Genomic DNA, 13,968 nt, shown 5'->3' with positions numbered 1-13,968 from the left:
TTATGTAAATGAATTTCTAGCCAGATTTACTATTGGAACTATTTAAAAATTCGCAAAAAAATGTGCAATTTCACTCCAGTGAGGACCATGCTTATCTCATAAGATAACATGCGACTTTTTCGTAAGTATGTGCGACTTTTGTAAAGCTGCTTACTGACGGATAAACTGCTACCGTCAAACCACTTATTACAGTCTTAAAGGGCCAATCATAAATCTGACTTGGCTAAAACTGACTTTAGCCATATGTGAAAGTGGAGTGAGCTGTCAGAGGAATGATAAATCTGGCCCATAGCCTTTTGCTTTTAGGCCAAAAAGTTAAACTTTGGTCTTATCTGACCACAGCTCCTTCTTCCACGTTTACTGTGTCCCCTACTTGGCTGTCAGTTTAGGTGGATGGCTATGTCTCTGTAGGTTTGTAGTTGTGCTATACTCCTTCCATTTTCAGATGATGGATTGAACAGTGCTCCGTGAGATGTTCAGAGCTTGGGATATTTTTTTATAACCTAATCCTGCTTACACTTCACAACTATTCCTGACCTGTCTGGTGTGTTCCTTGGTTTTCATGATGCTGTTTGATTACTAATAGTCTCTAACCAACCTGAGGCCTTGACAGAACAGCTGTAGTTATACTGAGCATAAAATTACATACAGGCGGACTATCTACTAATTAGGTGACTTCTGAAGGCAATTGGTCACACTGGATTTTATTTAGGGCTATTAGAGTACAGAGGGGCTAAATACAAACGTACACCACACTTTTCAGATTTTTATTTAGAAAAAATTAGGAAAACCATGTATCATTTTCTTTTCACTTCACATATACTTCCTACGTTGTATTGGTCTATCACATAAAATCCCAATACAATCCATTTACGTTTGTGGGTGTAATATGAAAAAATTTGGAAAAGTTCAAGGGGTATCAATACCTTTTCAAGGCACTGTATATCTAGCCACCAGAAAATAGGCAGGTGTGTATTTTTATGCCCGGATTAGGATGTAGATTACATCCCCACTGAAATGAATGGAGACATTATGCTTCAGAAAATCCGCAACACATTATTTACACTGCAGAATGCCGGTCAGGGCAGGGATTGACAGTTTTCAACCCCATAGTATAAAATGGAGAAATACTTTGTGGTGCATGTTCTGGTGGAAATTATGCAACCTGTGAAGACAACCTAATCTCCATGTATGGAAAACAGAAATTGGGAAGGACAACTCTTCATTGCTAGAGATGGTTTTATCGGAGTTAAATTGCAGGATGAGGAAGTTAGACGACCTTTGGGAATGTTTCTCCTTCCTCCCGCTAATGAGATACTTTAATTTGTAAAGGTATACAAACATGAAGCCCATGTAAAACTATATAAAGTAATGGAAATGTAGACCAAGTGAATTTTGAATAAAACAATTTATTCACGGGTCCAAGTTTAAAAATGTATTTAACAAAATAAAAATGTTTAACTTTATTAAATAGTTAATAAAACTGTCTAAGAACAGATCTTTGGTCCACACTCCATTCACAGAATAGTGTTAGGATCTAGTAAATCTTAAAATTATCAACTTTCACTAGAAATAACATCTGGATGATCCTCCCAGAACGTGTCGCTGATGACATCACAGTGCAGGATGACAGGCTGGTTCCGCACCCGACACACCTCCACTTCCTTCTCCTCTGCCTCATGTGGTAACTTTATTACCTTTTTGCTTATCTCATTGACCTAGACAGTGATAAAGTTAATAAAAGGACAAAATTAAAAGAACTTACCAAAACATTGTGTTTGTGACAACCAATATGGTTACAAATCCAGAGGGCTGGCTGCAAGACTGGGTCATTCATCAAATTAAGGTTACTTTTACACTAGCGATTCTATTTTCCGGTATTGAGATCTGTCATAGGGTCTCAATACCGGAAAAAAAACGCTTCCATTTTGTCCCCATTTATTGTCAATGGGGACACAACGTAACTGAACGGAGTGCTCCAAAATGCATTCCGTTCTCATAACGGAGAGCAAACCGCAGCATGCTGCGGTTTTCTTTCAGTCATGTGATGCGGAGCAAGATGGATACCTCATGACCCACAATGCAAGTCAATGGGGACAGATCCGTTTTCTCTGACGCAATAGAAAACGGATCCGTCCCCCACTGACTTTCAATAATGTCCATGACGGATCCGTCTTGGGTATGTTAAAGATAATACAACTGGATCCGTTCATAACAGATGCGGATTGTTGTATTATCGGTAACTGAAGCGTTTTTTTTTGCTGAACCCTGCTGTATGAAAAGTAGCCTAATTTGATCAACTGAATCCAATTCTGGATTTGCCCATAATCTCGAAATTGAATTATGCCTGGCCCCCACAACAGGGGGTGAGGATAAGGCCTCCTGCACACTACCGTAGGTGTCCCATTGCCATATTGCGGACCCACAATACACTGGCACGTGCTTCCGTGGGGTTTCATCCCGTACTTCCGTTCCACAAAAAGATAGAACATAGGGGTGGGCGATATAGGAGATATGCGATATAAATTTGTACCACGATATGGATTTTGTGCATATCGCCTATATCTCCGGACCGCGATATGATCGCGCACCATGTTCTCCTGAGCCGGCCCGGCACCGTGGAGGAAGGAGGGGGGAGTCCCTCCCTCCCCACTGTGCGCGGCTTCCGCTGACCACCAATGAGAACAAAGTAGTAGGAGGAGGGGAGGGACTGTGGCCACTGCGCCAGCAATGAATGTACCGGCCATATCCCGGCCCCTATGACTTCACGCTGCGATCTGCCGCAATTAACCCCTCAGAGGTCGGGTGCCGGGAATGTTCTTCAGTCTCTGCATTGGTGGCAGTGGGCAGTTCCGATCGGAGTCCCAGCAGTGTAATGCTGGGGCTCCGATCGGTTACCATGGCAGCCAGGAGTCAGGCTACTGAAGTCCTGGCTGCTATGGTATGTTAGGGAGCAGCATTATACTCACATGCGCCGTGGCCGCCGGTCGCTCCTTCTGTCTGTTCGGCGCATTGCTAATGCTTATAGCATTAGCAATGCGCCACACAGACCTATGAGAAGAAGGAGCGTCTGGCGGGGACTCCGATCGGAACTGCCCACTGCCACCAATGATTAATACTGGGGAGGGAGGGGTGGGTTTGAGTTACCAGAGGGGGCTGATAAGAGGGAGAGGCTGGGGGCGGATCAGAGGCTGGCTGCCATGGTCAGCTCCCTGCTGTTGTGTGCACAAAGCACAGGGCAGCAGGGAGAGTGTAAAGTCCTATTCACCCTAATAGAGCTTTATTAGGGTGAATATGACAAGGGTTCTAGCCCTTAAGGAGGCTAATAGTTATTAAATAAAAAGTAAAAATAAAAAAAAGTTTAAACACCCCCCCAAATATAGAAAACAATATATTGCGATATATATCGCATATCGCACATGCTTAAAATTATATCGCAATATAGATTTTAGGCCATATCGCCCACCCCTAATAGAACATGTCCTATCTTTTTGAGGAACAGCCAGATCGCGGACCTATTAAAGTGAATTGGTCCACGATCCGCTGAGGCTGCCCCACGGTCGGTGTTCGTGCATTGCGGCCCGCAGCACACACGTTCGTGTGCAGGAGGTCTAAGAGTTTTATGTGCTGCACTGTGCACACGGCTGTCTTCCTGTTGAACGCTGGTGTCTTATTACATTTATTAGTAGCAGTCCTACAGAGAACCTGTGTTGTGGGAGTCTCCAACGCTCTGCTGTATGGCTGCAAATAAATGTGTTAAGACACAGGGCCAAGTGATGGCTGGATGTGTGGTGATCAGTACTGCATTCCAGTCAGGTAGGACGCAACATGTACTGAAGAAGCAGCAGCAAAATAACAAGATCTGAATTCCGAATTCCAAAGTTATTTTTTTGATCCCTCACTACCGCATGATATTGTGGCGCGAATCTACTTCTACCAAATTAAGGAGCTATTTCTGAAAGCCCTGCGACAGAATCCCACTCTAACTGATCTATTTCAAGGTATCTCAGTGTTTCCTGACCTATCTGCGGCCACAACTGGCCAAGAGGAGGGAGTTTGCCCCGGCTACCAAGATTCTGAGGGATAAGCATATTAGATACCGTTGGGGTTTCCCCGTCAAGCTCCTGATCTTTCATGATGGTAACCAACATGTCTGCCTCAACCCTCAAGATGCGGCACGCACTCCACAGCTGGGGGCTACTCTCCAACCTGCCTCAAACGCTCAAAGAGGTTCCTTTCAGACCAGATAGGATTGCCCCTGAATGAGAAACCACTTGAAAAGAATACTGGATCTCTGCTCTGTTCCTGCAGGGTGCCTGGGTGACGGGACACGCAAGTGACTACTACCTGCAATATCCCACACAGCGTCTGCTCTGTTCCTTGGAGGAGATGTTTTTTTCCTCTGAGCAGACCCCTTGGACTAGACAGCACTTTCTGCTACTTGTTTTCTCTATGTTGGCTTTTAGCAGTACCAGTTCCACCTAATGAGACTGTTTTTTGTTTCTTGTTAGTTTTGGACTCCTTTTTTTCTTTACTTGTCCTTGAAGCTCAGAGCCTTACACTTTATCATATGCTTTCATATACCTGTGTGTCGAACTGGCCTGTATGCTTACAGGCGCCTGTGTCTAGCAAATCATCTGCTTCCCTGGTATGGGGTTGAAGGTCTACTCTAATAACGTGAGAGGCCTGAATTCACACTTGCGTTGTTGGATTCCGGCAGGCAGTTCCGTTGCCTGAACTGCCTGCCTGATCAGGCAAACTGTATGCAAACGCATGTCCTTTTTTCTGACTGATCAGGCAGAAAAATGCATTGCAATACCGGATCCGTTTTTCCGGTGTCATCAGAAAGGGGATACATTTATATTTGGGGACAAACACTTGTCTGAACAGCTCTTGGCCTCGTTCTCTCTGGTGAGTTCGGTCATGATTCATCAAAAATGGAAAAGTCTATGAAATGTCTAAAAAAAACCTCGTCAAATATACAAGTCCAGGTTACATTTTTCTCGATTGTGGAAAGGGGATACTTAGGGGAGGGGGTAACGGGTTTTATACTGAAGTATTCTATATTTTCTTTATATGAATGGTTACTTGGAAAAATAAAAAAATTTAAATTATAATAAAAAAATCTACCTAATTAAGTGCTCCTTTTCACAGACAGAAAGCAGAGATCTTGAAAACCATGAGGAACTGATGCACAGTGAACATTAGAACGAGGCAGAACTTTTAATTACACATAATGAAGTCATGAAGGATCCAAATGAACCCCATTGACTTTAAAGGATCCATCGAGATTCTGGTATAAAAAAAAAAAAAGTCTAGAAGTGTTTGACAGACCCCCGAATGCCAGTGTGAAAAATAACTATTAAAGCATGCTGAATAAAACAAAAAGGTATGGTTGAAGGGGGGTGTGCAGCACAACATTGATGACCTATCCTCACTGCCTCTACAAGTGAGACGACATGCAGTGTCCTTTTAAAGCAGATGCAACTCTCGCACAAGCACCACTACAGCTTCAAACAGCTGATCGGCGGGTGCTGGGAGTCAGACCCCTGCTGATCTGATATTGATGCCCTATGCCCCGGAAAGGTCATCAATATAGCTGGGCTGCACAACCCCTTGAACCATACTTTTATTTTATTTAGCATGCCACAGTCCTACCTTATTCCATATAATGATGGAGCCCTTTCGGTACATTACAGGCTCATTGTTGTAGTTGATGTTGAACTCTGAAAACAATATTTCATTTTTATCTCCGGCAAGTGTACCCTATAGAGAATATCAAAAATCATGAACACAATTACCAGTATCCTCCTGAACATAATAGATGCAATCATTGTATGGACCACATACAGCCCAGGGACAAATGAATTACACCATGTGCCTCACATTAATAGTAACCCCATCATGTACCTCCTCTCATAATGGGCAACATGGGGTTAATGTGAGGTACATGATGGGGTTATTTACTATTAACAGGAGGCACATTGAGGTCCAAATTGTTAAAACCATGTGCCTCACCACATTAGTAAGTAACTCCATCATGTAGCTCTTGCACTAACCCCATGTTGTCCATTATGTGAGGAGGTAGTTGATGGGGGTTACTATTAATGTGAGGCACATGGCTTATCAATTTAGACTTCCATGTGCCTCACATTATAAGATCATCAGTAAGTGACCCCAAGTACCTCCTCACATTATAGGCAATTAATACTTTGCCCAAAAAAATACTTGCACGTTAACCCCTGTGTTGCCAGACAAGGAGTTAGCATGTGGGTATTTGTGTTTTTTTTTGTCCACTTTCTTGTGTTCTCTATGGGCTCAAGTTATAAAAAAAAATAAAAAATAATAATGAAAAACTGGCCTTTTAGCCCCTAGCGAGTTATCAGAACTCCACTTCCATTTCTTACATAACATGAAAGCTGTACTGCGATTGTTTGGTTGCTATGGCAACAAAGCTAGTTTTAGGTTTGACAGTTTTGATAAATGAGGACCATTGCTCTCACAGGTACATAGATACTACTGCACAGGAGGCATATTACAAGTGAACTTAGAAACCTCTTCCTGCAGATAACTATGGCGGCTATACATGTAGGGTACTCGATTGCTGACAGTATCTTTCCAGATTTTCCCCACACACATATGCAGACTCGCCTGAACGGGGGGGGGAGCCAAGATCCTTATATCTCCTGACATCTACAGTCTGGATGCCCCCATACACATTACATGGTCGGCCGGTCCCATTAAAATGGACATGTTCAGTTGACATTTATCTAATGTTCATGGCAAGATAAACCCGATGCAGTGCTTTATACATTATTACATTACACAGGTCACATAGGTTAAGATTGTTTCCCCCCTCCCTATCTACAGAAGGATCTGGAGTGAACTGTAACCTGCCATGCCCACTTGTAATATTGTACACAGATATGTGTTACCTTTAGCCGGTCCTGAGCCTGTGCTGGGGTCCGTCCTCCCTTCTGTACCAGGGCCCAAAACACTGTGTTGTACAAGTTGTTAATGTGACCTGCAGACATAGAACAATCTCAATACTGTGTATAGTCTGAACTGCAGAGGAGAAACTGGGCTATCCAAGGGTCAATTCTGTGACAAGCACGGCATCCAATCTGCAGATGCAATACAAATTTAAAGGGCTTGTCCAGTAGAAGCAAAACATGGCTGCTGTCTTCCAGAAACGGCAACATACCTGCCCACATCTCGGATCCACTGAAATGAATAGCGGTTTAGCTGCAATACCACATACAACCTATGGACAGGTGCGGTACAGCTTTTGGAAGAAGGCAGTCATGTTTTCCTCATTCTGAACAACCCCTTTAATGGACGCTGAGCGGTGTTTTCATATTACAGAAGCAGGGCTGTGAAGTCTTATGCCGCACTTCAGCGACATTCGTCTGCAGGTGGCGCTGTTGTCGGGTATATAAACAAAAGAGGCATATATTATGGTTTTCTCAGACATTTCATTTAGGGCCGGACTTCTCAATCAAGTTATAGGTCTTCAGTGATAAACTAGGAGTCATCGACATCACAGCAGGAAAACACCAGCCTTTGCTGCAGAAACTTGAGTTCAGGTCTGTAAATTTGTGGTTGGGCCAAAACACTTGGCCAAAATATGGATGCATAATTCGTCCGTAATACACTCATGTGGACCTGGCCTTATATTCAAGATACCATGGCGGCCCTGTTTCTCCAAAAACAAGCCCTACCCCGAAAATAAGCCCTAGCGCTATTTTGCAGGGTTTTTGGAGTAGGCTTAAAATATAAGCCCTACTCCAAATATAAGCCCTAGATACAGTGAGCGCCTCCAGCGCTAGGTTATGTCGCATGACGTCACTGACAAGGAGAATTGGAATACTGTAGCCTTACACTGTGCCCAGGACAGTAGCAGGCACGGTAGAATCCACTCACCCAATCATGAGACGCGTCTACTGCCTCCCGAGAGGAGATACCATAGAGAGAGAACGGTGCCACTGCCAGAGTGGCTCCAGAGTCCTGCCTCCCAAGTGCAGAGAGGAGATAGAGAGATCGGGCACAGTGCAACTGCCTCAGAGAGAATGTAAGAGAGAGAGTGCCAGTAACACCCACTGACATTACACCACCAAAAAAGGACTACCCCTTTTTTTTTCCAGAGGAAAAAATTCAAGACCCAGTCTTATTTTTGGAGAAACAAGGTAGCTGTTGTTTATCCTGACTCCACTATAAATACACGTATATTCAACAAGGGGTTTTCCGAGATTCAGATATTGATGACCTATCCTCAGGGGGTACGACACATGGGACCCCTGTTGATTGCTGTTTGAGAAGGCCATGGCGTCATGCTCATTGGCCACGTGGCCTAGGTGCAGCTCAGTCCTAGTCAAGTGAATGGGGCTAAGCCGTCATACCAAGCATAGCTGCTATTAAATGGAAGCTGCTGTGCTAAGTAAGCTTCGAGAATGACGCGGCGCTCACTGGAGTGCTGCGGCCTCAAACAGCTGATCGCTGGGGGTCCTTGGTCTCAGACGCCCGCCAATCTGAAATTAATAACCTGTCCTGAGGATAGGTTATCAATATCTGAGTCTCTGAAAACCCCTTAAAGGAGCTGGAGAGAATTATGAAGTGCCATGAACCTTTGCGTCAAGGATATGAATGAGGATCTCAGCTTCTAGAAAACTTTCCCCATATAATCTTGTGACATGTCATCATGTCTGCCCCGGCAATCACCAGGTGATATATTACTAAATAGAGGCAAAATCTTGTTATAATAGACCCTTACAGTCCGCTTGTCTCCAGCTGAGGTAATCCTTCAAGTTTTGCACGCTGGGATACAGCACTACTCTTCCGTCGAACCCTGGAGGATAGAGGATCGGCTGTTTCGGAAAAAATTCATTCCAATAGAAGACGTAACTGGAGGCAAACTGTGAAACCACGTGCGTCATAAACTTGCTTACAAATGGAAAGAAAAAAAATTGTAACAAATCTGAGCCGAGTATAATTACTCAGTGAATATATTAACACATAGTGAAACAGGGTGCGTTTAGTCAAGCATTTCACCTATCTAAATGAGTCTTAAGCAGGGTGCTGAATCTCCTTAAAGAGACCAGTCCTGTATGGAGACTTATCGGCAATACTCCATTGGAAAATAATATGCAAAAGGAGGTATCTCCCAAGGAAGAGAACCATCTCACAAGTGCCACCTTCTAGAAGTGACCACCTATGAGTCGAAATCTGACTTTTTAAACAAGCCTTGGAATAAAAGGTTGGGATGTTCTCTTCCTTGGGAGATACCCCAAAATGCAAACAAGATGCAGGGGGGTTACCATACAGCATCTCCTAAATATTACTCCCCTAAATATCCGACTTAATTGCTTCTAATTGGAAAACCTCTTTATCAGCTATCTACTGAATATGTGACAAATGCTAGATTAGTGAGGTTCTGACAGAAGGAGACCCCAGAAACTGGTGAAGTGGGGAACTTCAGCTAGGCAGAGCTTGAACAGAGAGGAGGTTGCACATGTGCCATCCCCCCCCCCCCCAATGCAAAGTCTATGGCACCGATATATAACCAGCACTACCCCCAGCAGTCAGACGACCCTTAGCAAACTTGCAGTTATCACTTATACAGAGGATACATGATAACTGCTTTAATGTACTGATGGCATACTGCTAGGACAAAGAAGAATAGGTCATCAGTATCCGATTGGTGAGGGTCCGAGGCCCCCACTGATCCGCAGTTTGAGAGGGCACCAATGCTTTCAGTAGTGCCACAGTGACGTACATTGCACAGCGGCTATGCTTGGTATTGCAGCTCAGCCCCATTCACTTAAATGGCACTGAGCTGTCCCTAGGCCATATGACCGATGAAAGTGACGACACTGGCCTAGGGAAAGCTGGGAGCACCGATGCCTTCTCAAACAGCTGATCAGCTGGGGTTGCAAGTGTCGGACGGATAAGATACTGATGACCTAGTCGTTCTCCCCTCAGTCAGGTCTACTATTCTGAATACACAAGGAGATGGGCATCTTTCATCACAATTATCAGCAGCACATCAGCCGACGAACGAGCGTTTGCCCATTTATTAGCTGATCAGCTGATCGATTATAAAGACCAATCTTATTGGCCCAAAAATTGTGGAGTCCAATAGGGCCCTAACACGTCATTCTGCCCACAGATTCTCCCATGGAAATAACTGCTGGACAGTAGGGGTTTCAGCTATTCCTTTTATTATAAAAGCAGTATAAAATAACAGGTGGAACAGAAACCCACTGACCTTGCCCGCCTCTTGTACCAGTTTGATTTCCTGTGAAAGATAAAACTATATTCATCACTTTGCCCATATGCCAGACATATGTCTTTAATTTCCTCCATCACATTCTTGGCGCAGTGGTTCATGAGTAGCAGAGCCCGAGGATCATTGGGTTTGGCGAAGTTGTGCTGCTCTGAGAATCTGAAGAAAGAATGGCGTGGAGATTATGTCAAGAATAGAAGTATTATGCAAAGAAGGAAAAAACGTAAGCCCCCTGGGGAGGAAAAAAATCATGATCCTGCGTTGGGTCCCAGCCTCCATCTTCTCCATCCGAAGAATAAATCCATGCAGTGACAATGCTGAGGCATGGAGGTCATCGTCCTATGTGGAGCTCAGCATACTTTGGCTGCAGATTCCACACATTTTTACCTTTCTAGAGTAACAATGAGGGGCACGGAAGACATGGGAGTGCCCTTTTTTTTGCTACCAAGTATCACACTGGAGCCCTAACTGCAAACATCCTCTTACAGGTAATGAAACTTATGGGGTAGGTCTGCCCTATAATGTGCAGGTAGTCCCTCTGCAGTGAATGGAAGAGTTAAAAGGGATTTCGTCCCTTCAGCAAATGGCATTTATCATGTAGAGGAAGTTAATACAAACCACTTACTAATATATTGTTATTGTCCATATTGCTTCCTTTGCTGGCTTGAATCATTTTTCCATTACATCATACACTGCTTGTTTCCTTGGTTACGGTCACCATGTAATTCAGCAGCTGTGGCCGTGCTTGTACACTGTAGGAAAAAAGCACCAGCCTCTCTGGTGACAGAGACCATGGGTGCGCGCAAAGGCCGACACCTTTTCCTATAGTGTGGAAGCACGGCCATCGCTGCTGAATTGCAAGGTGGTCGTAACCATGGAAACGAGCAATGTATTAGGGCTCTTTCACACTTGCGTTCTTGTCTTCCGGCATAGAGTTCCGTCGTCGGGGCTCTATGCCGGAAGAATCCTGATCAGGATTATCCTAATGCATTCTGAATGGAGAGAAATCCGTTCAGGATGCATCAGGATGCATCAGGATGTCTTCAGTTCCGGAACGGAACGTTTTTTGGCCGGAGAAAATACTGCAGCATGCTGCGCTTTTTGCTCCGGCCAAAAATCCGGAACACTTGCCGCAAGGCCGGATCCGGAATTAATGCCCATTGAAAGGCATTGATCCGGATCCGGCCTTAAGCTAAACGTCGTTTCGGCGCATTGCCGGAGCCGACATTTAGCTTTTTCAGAGTGGTTACCATGGCTGCCGGGACGCTAAAGTCCTGGCAGCCATGGTAAAGTGTAGCGGGGAGCGGGGGAGCAGTATACTTACCGTCCGTGCGGCTCCCCGGGCGCTCCAGAGTGACGTCAGGGCGCCCCAAGCGCATGGATCATGTGATCACATGGACACGTCATCCATGCGCATGGGGCGCTCTGACGTCACTCTGGAGCGCCCCGGGAGCCGCACGGACTGTAAGTATACTGCTCCCCCGCTCCCCGCTCCTACTATGGCAACCAGGACTTTAATAGCGTCCTGGGTGCCATAGTAACACTGAACGCATTTGGAAGACGGTTCCGTCTTCAAATGCTTTCAGTACACTTGCGTTTTTCCGGATCCGGCGTGTAATTCCGGCAAGTGGAGTACACGCCGGATCCGGACAACGCAAGTGTGAAAGAGGCCTAATATTGGAAAAATTTATCCTGCCAAGAAAGGAGGCCACACGGATAATCACAATACATTAGTAAGTGCTTTGTTTAAACTGATGATCTATCCTCTGGATAGATCATCAGCATCTGATCAGCGAGGGTCCGACACCCGGGACCCCAGCCGATCAGCTGTTTAAGAAGGCAGCAACGCTGGCAGCAGCGCTATGGCCTTCTCAGGGCTCCAGATGGCGACCAAAATGGTCGCCAATGCGACTTAGAATTTACAAATGGCGACAAGACTCTGCTCTGCAGTTGAATACAGCGACTGGGCACAGGAGATGATAGTTCTCTGCCCCGCCGCCGATGTTCTTCTCACCAGCGCAGTGGAGAAGGAGTCTCTCCCCTGTGTTGCTGTTGCTGCCGCCAATAGGAAGAGAGATGGGAGGAGGAGGGGATGGGCTGTGGCCACTGCGCCACCAATGAAGATAACTAACCTGTTAATACAAATACAGGAGGCGGGTGCCGGAATCAAATAGCCGGCACCCGACCTCTATGACAGGAAGGTGCGATCAGCAGTAGTTAACCCCTCAGGTGCAGTACCTGAGGGGTTAACTGCAGCGGATTGCAGCTCCCTGTCATAGAGGTCGGGTGCCGGCTATTTGATTCCGGCACCCGCCTCCTGTATTTGTATTAACAGGTTAGTTATCTTCATTGGTGGCGCAGTGCGCCCCCCCCCCCCCCAACACCCCAGTATAATAAACATTGGTGGCGCAGTGCCAATGAGGGTTAAAAAATAAATAAAAATGAACTCACTTCCTCCAATTGATCGCGTACCTGCCGGTCTGTCTCCTGTTCTTTCTTCAGGACCTGTGGTGACGTCACTGAGCTCATCACATGGTCCATTACCATGGTGATGGATCATGTGATGAGCACAGTGACGTCACCACAGGTCCTTTGACAGGTCATGAAGAAAGAACAGGAGACCGGCAGCTACGCGATCAATTGGAGGAGAGTTCATATATTTTTTTTTAACCCCTTAATTGACCTTCTACTAAGCATTCTGTATTAAAGAATGCTATTATTTTCTATAGGGCATTCCACTCTGGTCCATTATTCTCTATGGGCATTCCACTTTCTTGTTAAAGTCTATAGGCATTCCATTCTGTCATTCCTTTTAGTAGGTCCCGAATATTGTTCCGAAGCACATCACAAAAATTCTTCTTCAATCCCCTGTGCCCCAATATGGTGACCGAGCTACATTGACGATTCCATAGCACATCATCATCGCTCGGGGTGTTACATCACTATGGAGAAATATCAGGTCAACAGTTTGATATTTTTCCTTTTCATGTAAGTAAGGGATAAAGATAAGAAAATAAATCTTCAAAATAATAAATAATTCTTAGAATTCTTTCTAAAGCAATAACTGTATCACATTAAAGCTGCCATGATACCACTGCCATGTCCTGCATCATCCTCTACCATACACTGCTGCCAGCGGCCACACAGGTCACATGACCTCACCTGTGGAAGTTCCTGCCGTCCACTCTCACCACCACCCAGCAGTTCTGTAGACACGTGTCCTGCACCTCGAAATCTCTCACGTACTCAAACTTGCTCTTTGCCATCTCCCTTCTCAGATGTAAACGAGCCGGTAACAGGGAACCTTTCAATATACCAAATCCACGCTTCAGCATTACCGGAAGCGGAAGTAGTCTCTCAGCTGCCGTCTCTATGGTAACAGAGCCGCGCGAGCGCCCTTACACTCTATGGTTTGGAGGAGCGTAGCGGGAAGTGTTCACGTGACACAGACAAAGAATTGAAATAATAAAACTAGAAACATATAATAAAACGATTCTGTGTACATAGGAAATATGATGTCTTTGAATAAATGTGTGTGCGTATATCTACTTCTCATGTTATATGCTATGGGGCGATAAGTAAGTGACTGTGGAGGTGGACATAGAAAAGGTTGCTGTACAGCTGACAAATTGTGGAATGGGTCTGCATTCGTTCAGCAAAATTGGGGACTAGTATGCCCTCTGTGC

The 13,968-nt window shown here is 45.0% G+C and overlaps 1 protein-coding gene across 1 annotated transcript; it reads right to left on the bottom strand.

Annotated features, from left to right (window-relative positions):
• Positions 1-810: 810 nt before the first annotated feature.
• On the bottom strand, positions 811-13,646 carry THG1L (tRNA-histidine guanylyltransferase 1 like). Its single transcript, XM_040439952.1, has 6 exons — positions 13,445-13,646; positions 10,265-10,441; positions 8,771-8,940; positions 6,936-7,024; positions 5,659-5,766; positions 811-1,718 (listed from the first exon to the last, which is right to left on the bottom strand). Exons 1-6 carry the CDS (start codon positions 13,615-13,617, stop codon positions 1,557-1,559), a joined length of 879 nt encoding a protein of 292 aa, XP_040295886.1. The 5' UTR covers positions 13,618-13,646; the 3' UTR covers positions 811-1,556.
• Between the last annotated feature and the right edge of the window lie 322 nt (positions 13,647-13,968).

This window comes from Bufo bufo, chromosome 1 (assembly GCF_905171765.1).
Source record: "Bufo bufo chromosome 1, aBufBuf1.1, whole genome shotgun sequence".
Lineage (NCBI taxonomy): Eukaryota > Metazoa > Chordata > Amphibia > Anura > Bufonidae > Bufo > Bufo bufo.
The sequence above is the reverse complement of the archived record's forward strand: the minus strand, read 5'-3'. Positions and strand labels throughout refer to the sequence as shown.

Coding starts and splice junctions, on each gene's coding strand:
- THG1L (XM_040439952.1), bottom strand. CDS start 13,617: ATGCTGAAGCGTGGATTTGGTATATTGAAAGGTTCCCTGTTACCGGCT. Junction 7,025..8,770: donor CAGCTGGAGACAAGCGGACT/GTAAGGGTCTAT, acceptor CTATGTCTGCAG/GTCACATTAACAACTTGTAC. Junction 5,767..6,935: donor AGGCTCAGGACCGGCTAAAG/GTAACACATATC, acceptor TATTCTCTATAG/GGTACACTTGCCGGAGATAA.